We start from the raw sequence: 24,272 nt of genomic DNA on the forward strand, positions 1-24,272 counted from the left end.
CTCAGCTTTTCTTTAAACACTAACCAGTCTAAGTCATCTACCTTATTTATGTCGAGGTAGCTAGCAAAACATGGAAGCACCACCTTTGACTTGGGAATTTTGCAGGAATAACCGGTAAGGTAACAGTCACAGAAATAATTTAAAAAATACTACAGTTTTCCTGTCTGAGCTGGTTGTGAATGAACACCTTGCAGCAAACCAACCTATACGAAAGAGAAAGAATACTCACATCTGTACAGTGGTCAGGAAATGTCCTGGGACATGAGAAGAAGTAAGAACTGAAGTTATTTCTTTGCTAAGTCAAAGCCACCATTCCAGCCACCATTTCCAGAAACTATTGGCAATGAAATTTAAGAAAAATAAAATACCTTGAACATTCACATCAAATGATACAACTTTAATTTCTAAAAGGTGATAAGTACTAAGAAACTGATCTAGTTGACAGGCAATTAATCCTCCTTGCATAGTACATTTATCTCCATGGGATATCAAGATTTACAACATTTCAGGAAAACTGGCACCTAAGTGAGCAAGCAACCTCAATCCTATACAAAAGTTACAGACAACCTAAATGTTTCCAAGTTTTACTTTGTAATTTATGCAGAGAACAGCCTTTGCTTTGTCCCCATCTATCCCACAGTACTGTATTTTCTCACTGAACTTTACAGCTGGCTTCTGTGTAGAAAACATAAAAGGCTGCAACCCACACTGATATAGTAATTCACAATAAATCAGCTCTATTCAAACGTGGCCTTTCTGAGGTCAAATATACTTAGTTATGGACTTCATTTTTTCATATAGCATGTGCACCTCACACTACTTGGGATTCCTTAATAAAGATTTTTTCCAGAGGATGTTCAGTCCTTCCCTTGAGAAAGCAAAAGGTGAGGCTTCAGTTTCAGAAGTGCTCTTGACACTAATCTAAAATAAGCACTGAATCGTACAGGAAGCCAAAAATTTTTAACTTGCTTAACCAGCTTGCTAACAAGACAAGAGTAAAAACACTTCTTCATGTAAAAAAATTGAAAGTTACATTTTGCTGTATATGTTAGACGTATCTACAATGGATTTTTTCCTTTACAGAATGATAGTTGGAGAGGAGCATTGTACTTACATCATCATCAATCCCTTTTTTCTAGTAACTTGTGTCCTGATTTTCAAAAGCACTGATTATCAAGCACATCCTAGGTACTGAATGGTAGCAGCAGGCACTCAGAACTGTTGAAAACAACTATTAGTACGTGTACTTTTGCTGCAAATGCACCATTTGAAAATAGTTCACTTGAAAATGGGTAACTTCACCTTTTAGTGAGAATCACTCTTGTAGTGTTTTAGAACGTCTGAAATAACTATTAACAGTATTTGCTTAATACACTATAGTGAATTACGATCAAAATTAATGCCAAAAAATTAAGTTTATGATAAATAAACTTTGGAAAAATTTATACAAGGCCGTAAATAAATAATTTGAACTTCAGTCTCAGTAAGAAGTAAAACAGTATGTCACATGACAATATCATCCTATCTAGACAATACAATCTTGCTATATTTTATTGCATAATAATTTGAGAGTAACATCTTAAGTAAAATATGTAAAGAAACAAAATCATTAGATTTACTTTCTTTAATATTGAACAACCAGTTCTTTGTACATAATCCAATTTAAAGATAATATAATTAGCACTTCCAGCATTAACAGTCTGTATTTACAATGAATGAGGTGGGGTAGATCATCTAAACAGTATTCAAATCTGTATGAAACAAATCAAAATACGAAGATTTACAGTAGTAGGCTCAAAATCCAAGACTTTTCCATTAATGGAATGCAATTTAAAAAGGCTTTGTTGTTGCCTTTATTACTTGTAAGGGTTCCTGAAATGGTTTTTTAAACAGCTGAAATCTTCAGTAATGCCTTCATCATTTGTACATGACATTAAAAATTAATTCCGATGCTGCTGTTTTTTACTTGCTTGTAGACCAGTCTGAAATCTGATGAAAGGATAACAAGGAAGTTTACTATATAATCCTAATTCCATATTCCTGAATGCAACGGTTGGAAGTAGATGATGTCAGTCCATTCCAAGGGTTATGTACACAAAACTTAGAAAATGTTCTTCACTCTTGCATAAAATGTGTACACAGTATCTGTGAGTGGGGGACTTCAAAGTTTTTATGGGCTGTTGCTGGCATGGACCTTTGTTGGTTGAAAATAAAATACCTTTCACTCTATTGTTCTGGTAGCAGTTTTACAAGTTAATCATCAATCCCTGGTGTTTCCCCCTGTTGTATTCTGGAGGCTATTCTAATGGCTTCTTCCAGAGACTGTTGTTCTCCAAGCTGAAACAAATGCGTTTAAACAGAAAGAAATCCAAAATGTTACACTTAGATAATAAATGCATAAAAAAAGATCTCAAAACAAAGATCTAGATACCAAACAATACTTCAACCCAAATAAGTGTGATCGGTATTGTCACACCTCTCCTGGATGATATATATCTATCATACCAGCAGTTATCTAATCAGCATGACAATTAAGATAGCTGCTGATAGAAGATTACACTGAGTTTCTATGTAACCACCAAATACACGTGCTTCAAAGAACTGCTGCATGATAAACACACTGCAAGACCCACAAAGTAGGTGATATTTCACTTGGCAGATATTACAAAGCTCAGACAAGGCACAGAAGTCATAGTGGCTGTTGCATTTCATTTTATTACTAGTAAAGCAAACAAATATCTTCATTTTTCTTAATTCTCTTAACAGAAAGTCAGCTCTTTGGAACACGACATGATGTTAATTTATAGAAGTCTACATTTATTGCAGAATCCCACCTGCATGAACAAGCTGTTGTGATGACACTGATTCTACAGCTAGTTTAGAGAGGAAATTTTCTGGTACTACCAGAAGCAAGATAATCAACCCTGAATAAAGACAACTTGACACAATTTTGGGAAGGAACCCATGGCGTTTTATAATATGTTCATGGGAACACTGAAGACAACCTCAACCTCACAAAAAAAATGTAAAGCTGGCCATTACCTGTTGGCTCAGAAGAAACACATAGGAGTGTGTGAAAGGTAAAACCAAATTGTTTGACCTAATGGGACAATTCTAAGTATCACTTGTTATTTTTACAGTCACTGCTATCACATTCTGGATCCACTCAAATCGAGACCTCTGTTTTCACCTCGTTAGGATTTCAATAGGGCTATCAGCCTATGGGCTTTACCAGTACTTAGATACCAAATGGATTAATTTGTTAGTATTGAAGCACAAAGGAAAAACCAAGCAAACCCTCAGGAACAATCAACAGCATTTTAATTTTGAATTATCTCTCTTCTCTTCGTGTATTTGAAGTTTAATTAATGTAAAGAGACTTAAGTTAATGCTCCATTGCTGGTAACAGAAGAGGGGCTTGTGCAGAGAGTGCCTGTTTTCCTTTTATTCACAGGACCCACTGCTGAGGGTGCAAGTTACTTCCCTCTTGCTTTCATGCAAAAAAATTGCCTTCTGACATGGTTTCTCTTACAGGCAGTTTTGGTTAGTGTCAACTTAGCTCAAAAGAGAGGAGTTCAGAATTCAGAGCTTCTCAACTTTCAACAGCATCTGACTTGCTACTTTCCACTTAACAAAGGGTAAAATAACAATCTCTTGTTTCTGCTTTAGGATATTAATACTATTCCTTTCAACCTGAGCTCTTAAGAGCTCTTTCATACCTAGAAATTACATTTTCCTGACAGTGTTTGAACAATGTGAGGAACTATTTACAGAGACTGTTTGTACTGTGCTGGATTGGCACATAACAGAAGGTCACTATTTCCAGGGATTTCTGATTATTAATCTATATAACTGTTTGCACTATTTTGCTACTAGCAATTCAAGGTTCAAATAACAAATTTACTATTTTATAAGTTCATAGCAATTTATTCGTGAGAGTTTGGCTGTATATGTGTCAATCCTGTATGTAAAGCTGAAGGATGAACTGAAAACCTGTGAGTCCATGAAATATTTGGTTCGCCTGAAGTTTGGACCTCCCCCAGCCTTCCCCTTTTTTCGAAGTTCTACAAACAGATTTGGAAAATCAGATGCTGTTTATTCCTCTTCCTAACCCTATATATTATTTTAAATATGAGATAATTCAGTTGTGGGCTATTTTTTTTTAAGGGAAACGAAGCTTATTCAAATCATTTTGTTATCTGACTATGTAGCTTCTAGCTCTAGAAGTAAGAAACACTCCAGAAAACCCATATATCCCCATCTTACCTGTACTGCAATTTGTGTCCCATTGGATGTAGCCAACAATGTGACAGGTCTCGTTTCTGTAGTCACTAGATGGTGTCCGTGCTGCTGGTGTCCCATTTCTGAGGAGGCACTGTGAAACGCTGCTAGGTCTTGGGCCACAATTGCAACCTTCAGGACAAAGGGACACAATCACCTGCCTGGCAGAGCTGTTCCTGCTCCTCACCTCGTACCACCACTGCCTTCACAGTTACAGACAAAGCTGGGAACTCAGCAGCATAAATGTGTTGTGCAAAAGGAAAGTTGCCATAATTGTGTATTCCAAGTTATCTACTAGCTCTTAAAACATAAATATCCTCAGGACTGCAGCAATTCAGTAAATGCACCTACAGACCTGTGACTATCTACAGAGATTAATAACTATCTTCATTTTTATGTGGTGCAATTTTAGAACAGTAGAACACATTTTAACTTAAAGATAACATCACATTTGTACTAAAATGTTAGCTGTTTTATCTGTACATTGAAAACCAACCCACAGATATAGACTTACACAAATGTTTCCCATCTGCCAAATAAATTACAGTCCCATAATATTGACCAAAGAAATTATAGTTTATACTGGATTCTATACTTAGTTCTGTCACACATTTACTGTGCGACTTCGGGGAAAAAGCTTGGCATTTTTAGGTGTTATTTTACAGACACCTAAAAGAATCATTGGACTGGTACCTCAGATTTTTTTCTTGGTGCACAGTTATTTTTAAAACATTCCACCACCTGCTGATGTGCAGCACTGGGTAGAACACATCGGGCACTTAGGAGGGGAACGTGTTGGCCAGGTGCTGGAAAGTGCTGAGGTAAATTACATCAGTGACAGCAGTGTGATGGCTCAGGGGCCCATCTGACAGCAGCTCCTGAAGGGACACGACCCAGGTGTGCAGGACAGTGTCTCACCTGCTGTCCCTCGGTGCCCTCTGCAGTGACCATGGCCACCGAGTGCGTGCCGGCCGAGGAGATGACGGCGTCGTGGGCAGGGACTGTGATGGTGGTGCCATCTTGTGTCACCATGGTGATGGTGTTGCCGATGGCCTGCATGTCTGCCTGGGATATGTTCACCTGCAACACACGGCAGCTCCTGAGGCAAGGAAGGGGCTCATGCTGCTCCAGCCACAGCCCTCACTCCATCTGCCTCACTGGCTGGCATCTAACAGCTCCTGACCCTTCAGACAACTTACCTGTTTACAGAAAGGAATATGGCTCTCAGTAGGAGGAGGGGTTGCAAACCTAATCCCAGAGCCTACAACTCCATGTTAATCACGGTGTATCCCAAATAATAGATTATCTATGCATGTGTCTTCCACAGAGGTCAATGGGATTTAAGGTTGTACCACCTGACATACTTTGATCTTGATGGAAATACTAAAGAGCCCTATGAAGGCTTAGAATTTAAGCCACAAATAAACAATCCATAACAAATTAATGATATAAATTACTGATGTCTCCAGTATAAATGCATTAGGGTATCAGATACATAATTCGATGTCTGATTTACAAGGTAATAAATCCCAGCACTGAAGTCAAGCTGAAAGATAATTTAAACGTAAGAATTCTATGTCAAGGCTTCTGCAGGCCTTCATTTTAGAGGGTAAAAATGCCAGTTAGTATTGCTGCAATGTCCAATGTCATGGCAATATAACAGGCCCCTTGGATATTTTATTTCAGTCTGAATTCAGAACTTATATTTCATATGTTACTGGTGTTTCAGCTGCCCTGCCACCTGATACAGACTTTTTCCCCACAGCCTTCAATATACTGCTGCAGTGAATCAAAAGAGTTGTGTTGAAATCCCTTTACAAAGAAATTTCATATGAATTCTTTAAAAATATGCATCCATATTTAAAAAAAAGACAGCCATAGGAATGTTCAAGTGGAAAACAGTATCAAAGGATTCCTTATCCTTTAATTTATGTTAAGAAACTGCACATGACCAACCAAACTGCTTGTGAAGGAAGCATCTGGACTGAAAAGACTTCCCACCCCTCAACCCCCCAAAGTTTGCACAGACAAGACAGTGAAGATGCCCATCAGATATTAACAGCATAATCAGGGAATTGTGAGAAACCTCAGAAACAGGCTGTATGTATAACAGTTGTTTAAACAGCCCTTTTCAGAGTGACAAAGATAACAAGGGGAGACCAATCCCCTAACTTTGGAAAACTACAGTTTCACGTGACAGAACATGTGGTTTCATTTAGGTATTCCAAAGGAGGCACAACCCTAAAGATATCCTGACACAGCTCCAAAGAAGCTTCTTTCCACCAACATTTATCAAGAATCCTATGTGATTTCAGAGAGCCCATGGAGAAGCTACAAACCTGTGCCCCAAATCTCAGCATGGTTTTGTCAGCACCTGACACTGCAGTTACTTACATGTTGGGTTCCATCCTGGGATATTAGTGCTACTTGTTGGCCTAATCCTGACTGAGTAACTGTAGCAACCTGTGCAGAAATGACATCTTCTCCCTCTACACCTGTCACGTAGGTGATCTGGGAGCCTTTGAGCACATCTTCACCTTGACCTATTGGACACAAAGAAGGCAAGAGGATACTTTTCATACTCTAAATGCTCCCAGGAGAGCAAATGACAAGGATTAAGTCCCAGTCTTGCCTAAAGACTGTTTTAAACACTCCAACAGAAAAATTTAGTGGAAAGATATTTAGGAGAAAAATAAAAGAAGGAAAGATACCAGAAGCAAGTCAGAAAGTCTTATTTTGGGAACATGGGGTATAATCTTCTAGCAATGAGTTTAAAGATACATAAATACTACAGATACATTTAGTTTGTAAGCAAATATTAAAATGTGGTAAACATTCTAATTTATTCATTAAATGTTAACCTCTCCATGCAAGGGACTCCATGCAAACACAAAAGGATTTTTTAAAAGTTATTAATTAACAAACATATAGAAGGACATAGCGACATGCCTTTGTGTGAAGATTTAAGTAAATTCATTATCTTGATAAATGTTTAACCTCAGCAAATGAATGTTATCATTCCTTTAAAAGAAGGAATTAAGCTATAGTAAGTCTGCTTGAGGCACTGAGTGCAGTTTCCCACGAACATGTAGCAAAACAACTTTTCTAACCAAAACAGTTTGTGTGGATATTTCCCATCTTCAGGCACATCCAAAAATCACAATTTGACAAATGGTGTTTGTCCTTCCACATTATTTCCTTCAGTCTGATCCTTTATACTCATAGGATTCAATACTCATGATACCATGAACAGCAAACTCTGAGGAGTACTGCAGCACAGCAGCTCCTTTTCATTCTCTGCCTCTAGGACAGTTTACAGAAACTGCTCTAAACCACAGCAAAACCAGCCCATATCACTGTACTGCAAAAACAGATTTTTGTTTTCCTCAAGGCAGAGCCTCTATTCCCACACAAAAGATTGTCACGAGCCATGGTGTTATATATATATATATACACACACTCTTTGAAAAATCCCTAACAAAAGTCCAGTAAGTTGTAATCAGCTGAGATTCTGGTCCCTTGCCCACATTCATATTTTTAGCAGGTTTGCTAAGACTGCAACTCAAATTTTTCTCCTAACCCCGTGACTGCTATAAATGAGTTTATCTGGCCAATTACTGTGCAATTTCTGTTTACAAATTGCCTACTACCCTAGAAAGTCTTACAGAGAAATTAAGACATCTTTATTAAGTACTTTAACTTTTTATCTATGTTTTCATTTCCTTGGCTATCAAAATCCCCGGGCAAAATACCATCTAGCTCTTTTTTTTTTTACAACTGGAGATTCAAAGGCTGCAATTCTAACCTGGAGGTGGCTCAAAGAAAGCCTCTTGTTCTTCCTCAATGGGCTCTGTGTCGTTGTGTGCTGTCCGTTTGTGCATAGCAAGGGTAGAGATCTGCTTGTAGGTCTTCCCGCAGTGATTGCAGTTGTATGGTTTGGAATGAGTATGTACAACATGATGTTTGTATAAACTGGAATACTCTGTGAAACGTTTGTCACAGCCAGGAACTGTACACACATAGGGCTTCTCCCCTGCACGGGAAAACAAAAGGTATAAAGAGAACTTTATTCAGGATGCACAGGAAAAATTGCCAGCAAATGATATTTAGGGACAAACCTTCATTGCCAACCATACTTTAATTTCAAAGGCAACAGAGAAGCTCAACCTCACAAAGTTTATCAGTGCAACATCTTACTGTCTTTAAGAATTACTGTCAGTAAATTTGGCCCATTTTTCTCCCTATCATTCCATCCAAAACGTCCTTCTGATGAAGGCAGAATGATACAGGCTGAAAGCTGCAATTTCAGTTTGTCATTGTACTGAGAATTTTGTTATTTTATTACTGAAAGCCCCATAGTTTTCCTCGATGATCTGATATATTGATTGACTAGTATAAATTCTGAGTATTGAAAGCTCTGAAGAGATCCATAGGAAGCATGTGTATAAACAATTATGGTTTCATATAAAAAAACCTTCCATTTAGAAATCAATGGAACAAGTGTCCAAATTACATTGTAAACTAAAAATATAAACTAAGATACAAAACGTTGCTCTATGAAGCTTGTCTGTGTTTCTATAAAATACATAATGCTACCAAGCTGATATGGCTATCACTGGCTTTTACATTTTAGAATCTTCAAATCTGGGCTTATTATTTCTGCTCACTAGATAAGTATTTTCACATCTAGTCTATAAAAAAGGAAGTTTTGACCACAGTTCCAGCAGCAAGGAAAATACAGCTGGGATGAAAGGGTGACTCATAATGGTGAGCCAAAGTTAAGCTCAGACTTGTCCTTTACTGGTATTTATTTAAGAAACAGCTCACAAGGGAGGCAAGCCCCAGAATAATATTGAGGATTCAGCCCAATGTCCAGTTTAAAACACTTTGTATCCAAACCAAAATTACTGTGCCTTGAGCAAGGTGGGAAATCTAACAACTTAAATATCCTCAGATGAGGGGAGAGGAGGCCCAAACAGAATTACCAAGCCAAGTCATATAAACATGACTATAGCCAATTACAACACACCAAAACATTGTTCACAAGGAGAATGACACAGCCTCTCCCAAGCAGACTCCACTCCAAAATACAATAAATCACTCATATACCTGTGTGTATTCTCACATGATTCTTATAATTAGTTGCACTGGCAAAAGCTCTCCCACATCCTGGCTCTGTACAGTAATAAGGCCTTTCTCCTGTGTGTGTCCTGATGTGAACCTTTCTAATATTAGATGTTGTGAATGACCTGCCACATCCTTCAAAGGGACACTTAAAAGGCCTTTCACCTGAAAAAGAAGACAAGAAAAGGTTCACGAACAAAGGTTACAAAAGAATGAAAATCCTAAGTTACACTTAGAATGTAGGAACCTAAAGCTATCTAATTTTATCTTTGAGATCCTCAATCAGAAATACCATGAACACGCCACTGTGGAATGTTCTAGTTTAGACAAAATGAACAAAATTCAGGAAAATAATGGTCTGTAAGCTGAATTATGAAGCATTTATATTAATACTTTAACATGTATAGAACAGACTCAGTTGCTTGGATTAGTTTGCACACTGCTCATAATCTAGCAACTATTTAACAACCTCCCCAATTCATACATATATTACCCAAACCAAGTGTATCATACCATTGACATTTGATAATTGTTAATTCTTCAAATAAAAAAAATCCTTCATGATTTAACATATAACCAGGATAAACATGGATTAGTAAAGCTTGTTATAGAAAGCACTTAACCTTAAAAAAGAACAAACTTTCTGAAGAGAAGCAGCCATGAAACTCGAGTTTCAAACCTCCAGACCAAAGCAAATCACAAATCCAGGTTCTTTTAGAGTAAGTCTTTTTGTGTAATATAAGTTTAAGCACAACAATTTACATCACTGCACCAAAGCATTTCACTGTGAATAGCAGATAAGGCCAAGCAATAATACTCGAATAACCCTGACCTTTCAGATCTATCAAAGCACACAGAGGAGAGCAAGGGGGGTTAAACTTGGAGACGTTCGAGCCACTGACAGGCTGTCCTGGGCTAATTTCCCACTTCTAGAGCCAAGTACATTCCACACACTGTGCTGCTTACCAAAGAGCAGAATCTGAGAGCGAGAGCAGACCCCCACTACAGATACAACAATAGGTACTTAAAAATAAAAGAACAAGTCCTGATAGACAGGATAATACCACGAAACTCCAAAGCAGTTCGCTCCTTGGCAGAGCAATCTACTATTCACTCCTTCGGGCAGCTGTTTTGGGAAGGTTTTCCAGCTTCCTGCCAAGGCAGTGTGTATTCCCCGAACACCTCAGTGTTGTGTTACCATGGCTCCCCTAATCCTTGCTTCAGCCAGGACCCCAAACACGTCCGAAAGCAGCAGGGCTGCAGAGCCAACCCCACCCAGCAACAGAGCCTGCACTAGAAACCAGGACACATCGCTCCGAAACAATGCCCGCAGGAATGTCACCAGACCGGTCCCCGAGGGGGCCTTTTCAAATGCTAATTGACTTCCTAGCAAAGCGACCTGTTTCCAGGTGACAGCGAATTCCAACTCCAAAATGCAAAGCCTTGAGGCTCCACCCCACGGCAGCACGAGGCGCCGTCCCCAGCAGCAATCCCGATCCCAGAGCTGTGTCTGCGGAGCTCATGGAGAAAGCCAAGGCAAGCATTTGATGGCACTGAAAGCAAGACCTGACTCTACTCAAAGAGGAGAAGTCACTTCTGGTTACAACAGGCAGAAAGTGAAGAAGGTGCTGACCCTGATGTACTTTCTAAAGAAAGGAAAGGTTTCTGAGCCGTGGGAGGGAGGGGAGAGCCCAGACCTGCCTCCTGCCCTGCTGCAGCTTGCACAAGGCATGAGCTGCTCCATCCACCTGCACAAAGTGGGTGCTGCACTCTTCTTCTCATTCTTTAGCTTCCTGGAAACACTCATAAGTCTAAAATGAGACACCTCTGGCTCCTGGTCTGCTGGGAGATTATGATTCTATTACTCATATTGTTCAGGTGGGTAGGTTACATAGGGCTGGCTCAAATATTTTGTCTCAACTGCTAAACAGAGATTAAATTACCACACACCTTCTGTGGCCATAACAAAGGAAAGAAAACAGTCCACAGATAAGAAACCTTTCAGTTCATAATCTGTACTTGATGCAGTGCATATCAACAGTCCTCTTCTAGAGCTACTGATGATATGTATTCACACTGATGTTTAAAAATCAAGACAGCACTAATCCCAACAGAATCTTATTGTGTATGGAAGTCCAAAAAAGCAGAAATATCTTAGAGTAATCCTGAGATTTTACAATTTTTATTGCCTATATTTACACACCACCCCCCCATATTATAAGTATTTTTAATTTGAAAAAAATTCAAACCCCTACTTCTTTTATTTTTTCTTCTTGACTCACAAAGATTCAGACAGTACAAGCTCACAAAGATTCAGACAGTTCAAGCAAAAGCTTGTCAGTGTTCTAGCAGAGACATAAATATATTTAATGGAATAGGTTAGCAAGTGATAGATTGTTCTTCCTACATTTAGGGGTTGTTTTTCTTGAAGATCACGAGCACAAAGGAGACATTGTGCAATCCTGTTTACACGTGTGTGCATCCACAGAGTTTTGCAGAGTGTAGCATGTGCTGTCTAGAATCTGTGGTTTGGCTTTCAATTTAATGTTTTTAGACAAAATGTAAGATTTTATTTTTTATGCCTTTGCAAGTTTTAGTAGCTGTTGGTTTTCTATGACACTTTTGTTTTCCTGCTGGAAGAAGAGATGGGAAATGAGGATAACAAACTCAGAATATCAACATCATAAAGCTGGCATGCAAGTTATATTAAAGCACCAAAACTGAGGAACACTGAAGCCATTTCTAAAAGACAAGACAGATTATTGAGGAAAAGTTCCTTGTTCTGTTACAGCTGCAGATGAAACTGTAAAGGCAACAAGTGACTCAGTGACAATGTAAGTGAGGCACTGCTAAAAGTTAGTGCATTTGCAATAGCAGTGTGAATGCTTTAGCACTTTTTCCAAGAAAAGCATGCTGGATTTAATGCTTACCATGCTGAAATGCTGCTGAGCTCACTGGGCTTCAGAAAGAGAATATACACAGGCTGATTTTGTCAGTATAAAGTCACAGAATGAGGAAAGAGAAAAAACTAAAAATCCACCTAGGGAATTAACAAAAATGTGTGCTGCTGGTACCTGTGTGGGTCCGAATGTGCTTCTGCAGGTCTCCAGAAGTCTTGAAGGATTTGGTGCAGTTCTCCTCTGTGCACCGATAGGGCTTCTCCCCAGTGTGCGTGCGCACGTGGCTTTTTAACCCGTACCCTGGGAGCAGAGAGGATGTTAGCATGGCACCAGCACTAAATCAGGGTACTCATCAACCATCACCAGCAACAGCTGGGCTTGCTATCCCAGCCAGGAATGTTGAGGAGTAAAATCTACTCTTTCATTCTTTTAAAATTATTTTATTTATTTCCATAATTCTTCTCCTTCCCTTCAGAAGGATAAACTGCAATTATGTGGACAAATATTTATTCTGCCTTCTGAAGAAGCCATATGCTGTGCATTCCATCTAGTTTTTACCTCTTGCCACTACTGTCATCAAATGGCATTTAATTATTTCTCATAGGAAAAGCAATAGTGATAAACAAAGTCAGCAGTTAAATCACATATACAGGTGCTAACCAAGAGCAATCCTAGACACTCATTCTCTTTAAGATTACTTTTAGGAACTCATCATCATCAAAAACTCTACCAGTCTAAAGTGAACTTTGGATCAGGCCCTCTATAAATTATTTTGCAATGAGCATTTACCCAAGATTTTCCTTTCATCACTTCCATGAAAAGATATTGACTAAAGAAGCCTGAAACAGCCACTGTAGAAAATGAACCTGAATTTCACTTGTATCCACAAGTGATGTATAAATTTGTACAAAATAAAGTCTGTAAGAAAATGACATCTGCTTTAATTTCAGTGAGTTCTCCCCAAAACAGCTGAAATTCCTGTTCTTGATGTTTTCAAAGCATGAAGCATGTTAACCAAGCTGAGCATTAATCCATGTTTAGATCTAAAATAAACTCAATTCTATGACCCCACCCAGGACAGTTCTTAACATTTAAACCAAAGAGTACTCAGTACTTAAAGTGAACTTTGTCCAAGGCAAGGACTGTTGAACCACAATAGTAAAATGGCTCTGATCAAAAATACAGCATTTATAAACAAACAGCTGTTTATAGCCATACATCAGTGTGTTGCAAAGGAAGACAGTAATTACATAGTTTTGAAATCCCTTTACAAACACTATGCAATTAAACTTAGGTGCAGCCCTTTAAAAGTGTGGTTGTTTCCCTTTTGACTTTTTGCAACAGTATTTATTTTGCTTGTTTCTATTCAAAGCAATTGTAGCAAATGTATTAGATCAGATGAAGTTATTTCAAAAATACCTTATTTAAAGAAAACAGAGCCTAACTTCTCTAAGCATGATACTAATTTACATTTCAAGTAAAAGAATAAAATTTGAAACAAGTTTTGCTCTTCCACTTTCTTCCATGTTTCATTCCCCATAATTGTACTTTGCACAATCAAATTCAATCTCAGGGAGAACATAATTTATGAGCACAGTAATCTGAACAAATGGAGAGTTCACTTCATGACAGATGTCACTCTGATACAAATTCAATAAAGAACATTTAAACCAGCATCTTCTATCAAAGTTCCTTTCAAATTTAGACCTGAAGATCAGGAATCTGCCCCTAGCCTACAGTTCAGCTTTCTATTATCACATCATTTAACTTTTGCTATTAGTTTAATGGTAAAAAAGGCCTATTTTTTAATAGAAAGGATAAAAGAAAGGCCTATTTAGTTTGACTGTAGATGACAGATGAAGAGAGAAGTGCTGAGTGCTTCACCTCCTTCCCCCTTCAGTAAGAGTTAAATCCTCTGTCCTTTCTATTGCTACACTAGCTGAAAAGGAGACTTTTTGCCCCACTCATCCCAACCAACTTAGCAGTTAAAAAAGGCAATATTAAAACTTACTTTATTCACAGACAAACATTAACAAGCAGGAGGAGCTAGTCTGCACAAGAGTACCTGTTGCAAAGGCTTTGCCACATCCAGGATGTTCACACTGGTATGGTCTGTCTCCTGTGTGAGACCTTTCATGCACCTGTTGACATCCATACATTGACTTAACAAAATGCTGTATCTGGTTACTTCAGCACAGAAACAGTTCATTCTCAAAGCCAACATATTTTATTTATCTTACTAAGATTCACATTGAAGTGTCTGTTTATATCAGTGATGAAAAAATAATGAAATACGGTAACAACATTTTCCCTAAAACTGAAGATGTCTCTTTCCAAGAGTCTAACCTGATTCTGCCAGTCTGGCACAAAACACTTCTGTAGTAAATACATGCAGAGTTGCCATCATGCACTACATTAAAGACAGGAGGTAAATATGCCTCAGAGCCCACTCTCTATCTGATTTTTGACTCCACTGAATGCTTCCAATGATGCTCTTATATTGCATAAAACCTCTACAGCAAGGACATCATTTTAGCAAGTAACTCAAAGCCAGCCACTCACTGACTCCTGTGGTCAGAGACAAAGCAGCACTGTATCAGCAAGGGATTGTTCCAGCCTCAGCTGGAATGTGAGCAGCCCTATACCATTTACCATTTCAGTAACTCCTTTACTTAATTTACAAAAAGGAAGAGAATTAATTAGTTGCCATCTGTGAAGAAAAGATGTGCCCAATTTTCACGTTGAATATTAGTTTTGAAGAGTCTCGCTTTGTACTATGATGGTGAAATAGTTCAAAATCTGGAATTTTTGCATGATCATGCATACAAATGCAGGATTCCAGAATTTCTGTGACACTGCTGGTGGGAACAACCTCACCCTGCTGAAAATATAGCAGCTGAACATGATCCCAGAACACTAAGTAAACTCAGCACCAATTGAGCACCACCAATTACTGTAAAATCAATCCAATAAACATCTGACAAAACAGCCCCATTGCAACTCTCAATTTCTATTACTTTTAACCACATAATCTTTCCAAAGAGATCATATCTACAAAGTAGCAATGCACATTTTACATCTCATCACCTTAAGATGATGAGCTGTTGTGTACAGTTTTCCACAGCCATCATAATCACAGCGAAAGGCTTTCTCTCCAGTCTGTTGAGATTTTGCAGTCACTCTTGTTCCATGTCCTTGCAAGACAATCTTAAGTGAAAGAGAAAAAGAATTTTAAAAACCCCAACCACATACTAAAAAAACCAAAATGGATCAGAGAAGTTACACACTTTATTTTGCTATCAAGCCAGAGCTGATTCTGACAGGTTTATTTTGTTTCTCTTTGCTTTGCTATGCAATGTATTTCTGAGTCCTCAATAAATAAACTAAAAATAAATAACTGAAAATCATTATGGAAACTGTAAAATATATTTACTTGTACCTAGCAAATTTAAAAACTTGTAGTAATTAGTCAAATAACAAAGACAAATGTTTTATAATCACAGTGGTAAAATGACCAAATTAGTAGACAGACAAGTCTCAGATTATATCTGAGGTGCTAGATCTGTTCCTAAGGGAAATTAGTTATAAATCAGACCACCTTCAAATATAAGTTCATGGAAACAAACATTAATTAAATATCCTGAGAATGAGCACTTTTTTAAAATTGAGGAAAGCATTTTGTACTTTGTCTGCCATGCAGGTATTTTGATCAAGCTAATTGGAGCATTGTTAGGTTCTACTCTCCCTTGTGGCATGACAACAGGAAAATAAACAGCACAGCTTGAGGAGGCACCTGAAACCCCTTGTACAGGCTCCTTCATACACTGACATGCAAGAAACATTCATACAGACAGAACACAGAGGCAGCAGCCCAAACATCAGCACTTCCATACAATTCTGTGCAAAGCAATTGAGACTGTTTTATACCATGTGTCCTTTCAAATCACCTCCCTTTTGTTACAGATCCCATTCTATTCCAAACTGTCAAAAGAACATTTCACAGGATGGATGAGGGGACAATACTCTCAGCATAAAATAGTGTCAGCTGCAGCAGGTTGCTCACAGCCATATCTAAATGGGTTCTGAACATCTCTAAGGATGGAGACTACTGAAGTCTGCTCCCAGTGTTCACATTCCCAACTAATTCTTTTGGCAACCGAGGCTCTGCAAAGTGGCTCACTTTGCTCAGTAACCTGCTCAGATTGCCTGTTGCCATCCCTGAACTCCAGAATGCTCCTCATGTGCCCTGTTGTGATGCCCTTCTACAGATACCAAGGATGTTAAAATTCCCCATGAGGATGTGGGCCTGTGAGCACAAGGCTTGCTCCTGTTGTCTGAAGAAGGCTTTATCTTCTTCCTCATCATGACCTGGTGGCACAGCCACCACCTCAGCACCCACACTGGTCTGAGCCATCTCCCATCCCAAAGCCCTGTGCAGTCCTGCTGTTCCCACTGGAAGGGCAGCTCCCACTGCCCTCCTTCCCCACCTGGCCCTTTTGAAGAGCCTGGATCCATCAGCACAGCACTTCCCTCCCACCACAGCTCCCTACACCAGGGAGACTGCAGCCCTGCAACAGCAGAACTTTGTTTCTTCTTTAGCAGCAATCATAAATTTGACTGCTAACACCTTTCCTACACATTCTTTGAGAGGATGGAATAACCCATTACCTTCAGAATACTTGTAAGACTAAAGAAGCAAAGTTCAATACAAATTTTTTAATCAGCTGAAATGTTCAACTCCATCACTTCAGAAAATCTTCTCTGGAACCACAGAGAAAAACGACCTCCTGGATCAAGAAACTGTTACTGATACTGTTGTTTAACCTATGACATCATGAATCACAGAAATCACTTCAGTACATTAAGGATCATGAAGATACACTTGGTTGAGTACCTGCACTGAAGCACTAATTATTTTTTTTCTATCTATTTCTATCAGTAACCTACTACTATTTCTTTGTTGTTCCAGCATATAAAAATATTAATATAAAAATATTTATATAAAAATATGTGTATACTTGCTAAGTCCTGCCATAAAGCTCAAGTATGCCAAAGTTGAAAAGCAAATGAAAACAATTCTGTAATGTGCTGATATCTGCAAGGAAATAACCAGCCATAATCCTACCAATATTAAGATGGATACAAAAACTGGGGAGGAAGCACCTTTCTAACAATGTGGAACTTACTGAGAGGAACTGTGTACTTCAAATACTTTTAAATAGAATGAATAAATAAATAGAATTTAAACCTCCCTATTTTTTTAAGAGATTACAAATGCATCCTGATCTCAGAGAGGTAACACAGGAGAAAAACAAAGATCTTGGATCAGATTTTTCTCCTGCACACATAAAAGCAGAATCATATAACCAGTGTGTATTATGAACAGATGGGTAGACAGGTTTGAAAGGAAATAGTGAGATATCCATTTGGGCACACAGAGTCTTTTGTTTTCCCATGTAGAAATCACAAAGAGGTTTTATGCTTTTTTTCTTTACTGAAACACCTAGCTAACCACATGCAAGTCTGAGTGACTGCTTAGGAGTGTGACATCTGTTCTGTTCTATTCCCTGTGGACTTAAAAAGTTTATAAATATACACCTATTTAATTCTACATCTAAATATAAGACTATATTATATATTAATACATATGAATACAGAATGAGTTACAAGTAGATATCTACTTAAATCAAGATTTAAGAATGATTTCTATTTTCATACAAACTGATAGCTGTTGGCCCCATCAACTGAAGGCCAACTGTAGTCACCTTATAAGGGTCAGAATTTGAGACTAAGCCTCACTACCTTTTTGAAATATCAGATCTTGTTTTGTTTGGAACATGCAGTGCTCCATAAGATTGGCACATTTCCATACTGCACATATGTTACCATATATGTATAAGATAAAACCACGTCCACATTCAGTTTGCTTTGGGCCTGAGGCCAAAATCAATATTTAGGTGGATACTGATTACAGGTAATTTTGCTTAATAGGTTCTTACTTCAGGTAAAACCAACAAAGATTTTATCTTACTCTTCCTTGAATTTTGCCTTTCATTGGAGTTGTATCCTTATTCCAACCTACAAGTGCAAACCCTCTGAATTTCTTAATTTCATTTTCTGGAACATGGTCCAATACAGTAAATAATGCAAGTATTAGTTAATTCTCTCCTTCCACAGTCATGCCACACAGGCAAAAGTAAAGTGTCTGCAGCTTTAAATATTGTGGGATCTAAAAAAGATTAAAAATAGAAAATTTGAGCTAACTATGAGAGGTGAGTCTATAATTATTCCTTTCACAGATTATGTATTTTGATCTTGGAAGAAGACATTTTTCCTCCTAGTCTACTTCATTATTTCTTAAATTAAGCAAAAAGGAGAAAAGGTTTGCCCAGAGAAGCCCCATTCTCAATGCAATGACTTCCATTTTTGATTTTGTCACCTGAACATGTGAGCATATAGAGGTTTTAGTATTATTTTAGGGTTAAGCCCAGAATACATTTTTGTCTTTTCCTTTAATAAAATACATTATAATGCCAAATACCATTCTCCTTACATAATTTTATGGATCCTAGGGAAAAAAAGTTTGAGGCTTAGTAAGTTGCACCTGTATTTTCCATTACCCTTTGAACTTTTACATTAATCTTTTAACATTTAAAGGTTTTTACATTTCTGTGTACTAACAATATGGATCCAGAAGAAGAAATTGAAGTATTTTTCTGTTCTTTAAGAATTCTATAGGAACAATACCCTTAACTACTAATTCCTTATAAAACCTGCTGTAAAGGTCAGGGACCCTAACTGGGCAAGTGGAATCAAAATAAGTCATTAAAGAGAGAACAGTTCCACCCCTATGGCTGGAATGGTCTCTCCTAAAAGAAATTTAGTACCTTAGACAGCATTTTTCTGCTTTAAATACTGTCAAAAGTCAGCTCCTTCTCTGTAAAGAACTTCTGAAATACACTATTATTGAAGAAATACACTCTTATTGAAGAAATACTCAGGTGAGCTTGAAAAATCTTCGAAAGCCAACATAATTTTTAATTACCCTGTAACAGAAAAACCCCCTAGACAATAGTAAGTATTAGAAGATCTTTTACAACTCTTGTGACATGATCTTGTGCAGAGTGAGATACTATAATCTATCTGTATAGTTTGAAATCTACAGTTTCTGAAGGGTAGAAGCAAACCACAGTTCATGGCTACAGAACTCCCTATCATGCACTTTGCTGGGCAGAAAAGACAAAATAAATAAATATATTTAATTATTTTGTATTAAGCACATACCTGCATTTTTTTATCTTGTTCATTTTCACCTATAATTCCTGTGCTACTAACACTGTCATTTCCATCAATAGATACCTGAAAAACAAAGTTGAAATGGGAAAAACATTTACATCAGTTACTTTTATTCATCTGAGAAACCGAGGGTTACAGACAGCTCCTGGGGTTTATTATTTCATAGCTCTCTAGCTCCCTCTTGGAACATGATTATCCCATAGTACATGAACTTACATAAAAATCAACACTTGCAACACCTGCATTACAGAACAGGCCAAGTGAACATAGCAAAGTTGTTTTATAACAAGCTAGGAAAGACTGCAAGAACTAAGGATGTTAAATTGATAGACTGAAATAAGCATTACAATAAATCAATACATTTAAAAATACTGAGTTCGGAAAAAAACCCCAAACATTTACTTATTTTATAATAAAGATACCTCTCTCACTCCTTGTTAAGCAGAATGTACTTGTTTCAAACAGCACAACTGCTTTTTGAATCAAAATACCTAAGACAATGTGTTACATCTCAATTTGAACACATCAAATTACAACTAAGCAAGGACTTGGGTATTGCTACATACGTTTGTTTCTAAAGACAGTCTCCAGGAGGAGAAAGGTATTGCTGTTTCCAAGGAGCTCATAAAAATATTTGAAAGACTGGTAGATGCTAATGTGAAATTTTTATTTAAATAAAAATGTAATTACCCAGTTTAAAAATCCACCCCAAACTCTCTCACAAGCAGCAGCTCAAAGAACAGCATGTTACTGGTCACTACATAAAAAATTAAATGTACTTTGCATAGTTTCCCATTCCTAAATTGTCTCTGTATTAACCACAGGCATTCACAATACTCTCTGCATCCATTATATTCAAGGCTGAGCCTGATGCACCTAAGCCTAGTCTAAGTGATTTTATTGTTCTCAAACAGTTTGGCAGGAACCCTCCCTCCCAAGAGCCACAGCAGACTCCTGGGATCACTGGTGGTTGTGTGAAGCACCTTGCCCAAAGCACCAGCCCCCAGCAGTTTGCTTGGAGACTGGCATGAACTCATCCCACAAAACGTTTTCACACTCTCTCTCTAAATTAGACAATTTACTTTTGGGAACTTTGAGCTAAAACAGTAATAAGGAAAGTGCCCAAGCAGAGGCAAATTTACATTACAAAAAGATTAAAAAGAGTGTCAGAAAGCAGGTCATTTTGGGGTATTTTTTTCAGAGGGAAACAATAGCTATTTTGGGACCTTCTCCCTCAGAATTTTTAAAGGAAGGTGGGAGAACCTGCACAGAAAGGAGACTTGAATTACTTCATCCTGAACATCTTGTTGTTGCTAGAGAGAAGAACTGCTGACATGAAATTAGAACTTGATCAACTATTGGAAACAAACGATCCCAACAGAAGGTGTGTGCATGTGTTGAGGCATGCACAAATCCCAGTCACTGTGCTTTGCCAGCAGCTGTGATGGCACAGGAAAGCAGCTTATGGAAGGAAAGTATGTGGTGTAACCTCTTCACCATTTCATCCCCTATGCTCACTTCACTGAGAGCAATGACCTTTTCTCCTTGCCTGCTTTGGGAGGATGGTGGCATTGACTCAGCCCAAAATTAGAGGACTCAAGTTAAGTCTGCATGTGCTTTGCATGTTGTGGAAAGTGGTACTTTCCTGCCTCAAGGAGAAGTGAGGGATAATGAAAAATGTACATGTTTCACCACTTCCAGTGAGCTTCTGGGTAGTCTGCTTGGACCTCTTTGTATGAACTCTCTTATATTCTACCCTGATCTTGGGCACACCACTGATCTTTCTGTTTCTGCCTGTTGCATAGGACAGGGAAACAAAGAACCATCACTCTCCAAACTCACCTTTTTTTTCTTTGCCCTTTAAGTTTTGCAAAGAAAGCCTTAAAAGAACCAAACAAAAAAAGATACCCAACTTTAAACTTCTCTTCATTATTGTAAGAATTCTGGAAGGATTTCAGGGCAGATCTTTGAGCTCCTCCTAAAATACTCTCCTTTATGCTAGAGAAAGATATAGTCTGCCTTCAAATAAAAATGCAAGAACATCTACTTTGAGTCAAATTAAAGGCCATACAACTGCACCATTTCATTTCCAACAGCAGCCAGTAGCAGATGCTGGAGAGCAGCAAACAAACAGGCCAAGCATGTAGTGATGATGCATTCCCCATAATATTCTGCCAACCTCCAAGCAATTTGTGGTTTATGAACTTCCTGAACCAGAAGTCACGTGTTTCTACCTAATAGCCATGGACACATTTTTCTTCGATGAATTATCTAATTACTCCTTGAATCCAAGGACACATTAGTGTCCACAATATCCTACAAGCAGTGCTTAACTTTGAGCTGTTTGAAAAAGCATCTTCATTCTTCTTGAACTCATCACATGTGAGTTTCACCTGATGTTTCCCAGTTCTGAAACTGGTGCAGCCAATGACAAGGCACTACTCTTATTTGGGCTACTTAAAATTTTATAAAATCCTTTAATATACTTACCATGTGTATTTAATTTCTTCCTGTACCTTTCTCAGGGTGTCTGAAACCTCAGCTATGAAAAGTGTACCTTGCCTCACTATGAAGTGTGCATGGACATGGAGAAGAATCACAAAGTCACATTCCTTCTTTTAAGAGAGATCCAGGGTTCTGACCATTGAGCTGATATTTGGTTTTGTACATAAACTAGGTGTAGTGCTTGGAAACACACTTCTACTGACTGTCCCCTAAAGGTTCCAGCAGTACCATTCAAAATAAGGTTCTGAGATGAAAGCTTAAAGAAAACAATTTTACCTAAACAAACACACAAATGCACTACAGAAAACAAATTCACATTACAGAATTTAAAAACTGCGTTAAATACGATGAAAATGTAAATTTATTTACATTTCTTCTGTTTCTTCTTCACCTTCTCAAAACTGGAACTTATCAGAAATTATGATTAATATAGCTGCTGGTTAAGAAGGGCAAAGTTGTGATTGATTTGATCTAAATGAAATAGTACCTGTGGAATGTATAAAAGTATGTGATTACAGCTCAACTAACACTGAATTACCTTTTATTTCATGAAATTTCTATTTTCTGTTAAAGCACAGCATCACAATACAATCTGCCTGCCTGCTTTAGGATCTCTCAATTCTAACAGACAGAAGCATAATGGAAAGAATAGTGAATAAGCTATTTAATTATCCTAACTGGCCTCCCAACTTTTGACAACTCTTGGTGACATTAAGAGGACAGACTTTAAAATATATTCTGCTCTTTTTCCAGAGCAATACAAGCACTGATGGCAATTATCCAACAACTGGAACACTGCTTAACTACAGAGTCATGGAAATTGCATCACCCATTACCATACTTACATCATGCTTGCAGAAGTCCAGTAAAGTGAACAATATGAATTTTGTACATCCTACTGCATTTTTACTATTGAAAATATGGATCAAAGAATTTTTTTTCTGAACTGTCTGATTGTCTTTTCTACACTTCACACCATGCCCTTGCTCAGTACACCAGGCCATACTCTTCCCATTCAGGAAAAAAATCCAGCAATAGTGCCTGAACAAGAATAATTCAACTTTGTCCTCCTTTCCAAACAGTGTCCTTTCAAGAGATTCCTTTGCAATGCTATAGGATAGAGAAGATTATCATTTGGCTGTCTAATTGGCTTTCTAAATCCTACTCCACTTCAGTGTTCAATCTTTTCTCCTTTTTATGCAACATTATGCACCAGAGCTGCTCATGACAGTGAAGCACTGTCATGACAATTTGGTGTTCTCTCTTCTAGGAGTCTGAGACTCTCCCAGTTACAATTTCATTTCTTAAACAACAATTGGCTTGTTGTTTAATATGTTGTGCTGTACATTAAAACGTGATGGATAGAGAAAATGCCTTGCAGAGTACCTTGGCTGCATATTGCTCCAAAGCACTGATGGTGATAGGGTCGATGGCAGCATCTCCTGTGTGCAGTCCTGCCACTGTGCCATCAGCCTGGATGGCCAAAATGGTGTCTGACTGTGGCATCTGCACCGTGTGGTGGATGTAGGCAGTAGTTCCATCCTCCAGCTGCACAGCCTGCAGTGCACTCTGGTCATAGCTGTCTGAGGAATGATATTGCAGAGTGTTAGGGTTCTGAAAGGAGCAGCAGTGTGTCACATGAGAAACTACGGCTTCCAGGACGTGTCTCCTGAAGTCATAGACACATATGAAATACATGGGAAATATACCACTAGTATATCAGAAATATAAACACTTATGTATAAATACTATGTATTATAGTATATATACATAGCATCTACATAGTATAAATACTATGAATAACACAGGAATTTGTTTTCAAGGCAACACCTCCTACAGTTTTATTTCTACACTTTCAAAAGTACAAAAAAGTTATATTGATCAGGAACACAAATATGCTTTCCATTTCAAATCAATTTATAATAAAATGAAAATAATATAGGAGATCTACTGACATCATTAGTTCAGATTTTAGAATTCCTAGATCTCAGATTTTAAGAAGAAAATCATGCAAATATGCAAAAGAAACACAAAATATAAAACCAATTTTAACAAAAAAAATTACATTCTTTCCTCTTACTATTGCTGGTGGTAAAATGTAATTGTCACACTGGTTTAAACAGACTTAAAATATATACTTGATCATCTTTTCTAGAGAAGTGGTAC

General features: G+C 37.9%; 1 protein-coding gene across 4 annotated transcripts in view; it reads right to left on the reverse strand.

Moving 5' to 3' along the window:
- Positions 1-382: 382 nt before the first annotated feature.
- The window catches only part of ZNF143 (zinc finger protein 143), a 38,157-nt gene continuing 14,267 nt past the window's right edge, over positions 383-24,272 (reverse strand). For 3 of the 4 annotated variants that reach the window (XM_053944487.1, XM_053944489.1, XM_053944490.1), the window contains 11 exons: positions 23,493-23,689; positions 19,590-19,664; positions 15,393-15,512; positions 14,371-14,446; positions 12,480-12,605; positions 9,391-9,570; positions 8,087-8,314; positions 6,676-6,824; positions 5,200-5,361; positions 4,267-4,413; positions 383-2,337 (listed from right to left, as the gene is read on the reverse strand). In XM_053944487.1, coding sequence (XP_053800462.1) covers positions 2,254-2,337; positions 4,267-4,413; positions 5,200-5,361; positions 6,676-6,824; positions 8,087-8,314; positions 9,391-9,570; positions 12,480-12,605; positions 14,371-14,446; positions 15,393-15,512; positions 19,590-19,664; positions 23,493-23,689 — 1,544 coding nt within the window. In that variant the 3' untranslated portion in view covers positions 383-2,253. The remainder of the gene's footprint in view (positions 2,338-4,266; positions 4,414-5,199; positions 5,362-6,675; positions 6,825-8,086; positions 8,315-9,390; positions 9,571-12,479; positions 12,606-14,370; positions 14,447-15,392; positions 15,513-19,589; positions 19,665-23,492; positions 23,690-24,272) is intronic. The other variant, XM_053944491.1, reaches the window with a different exon arrangement.

This window comes from Vidua chalybeata, chromosome 6, assembly GCF_026979565.1.
Source record: "Vidua chalybeata isolate OUT-0048 chromosome 6, bVidCha1 merged haplotype, whole genome shotgun sequence".
Lineage (NCBI taxonomy): Eukaryota > Metazoa > Chordata > Aves > Passeriformes > Viduidae > Vidua > Vidua chalybeata.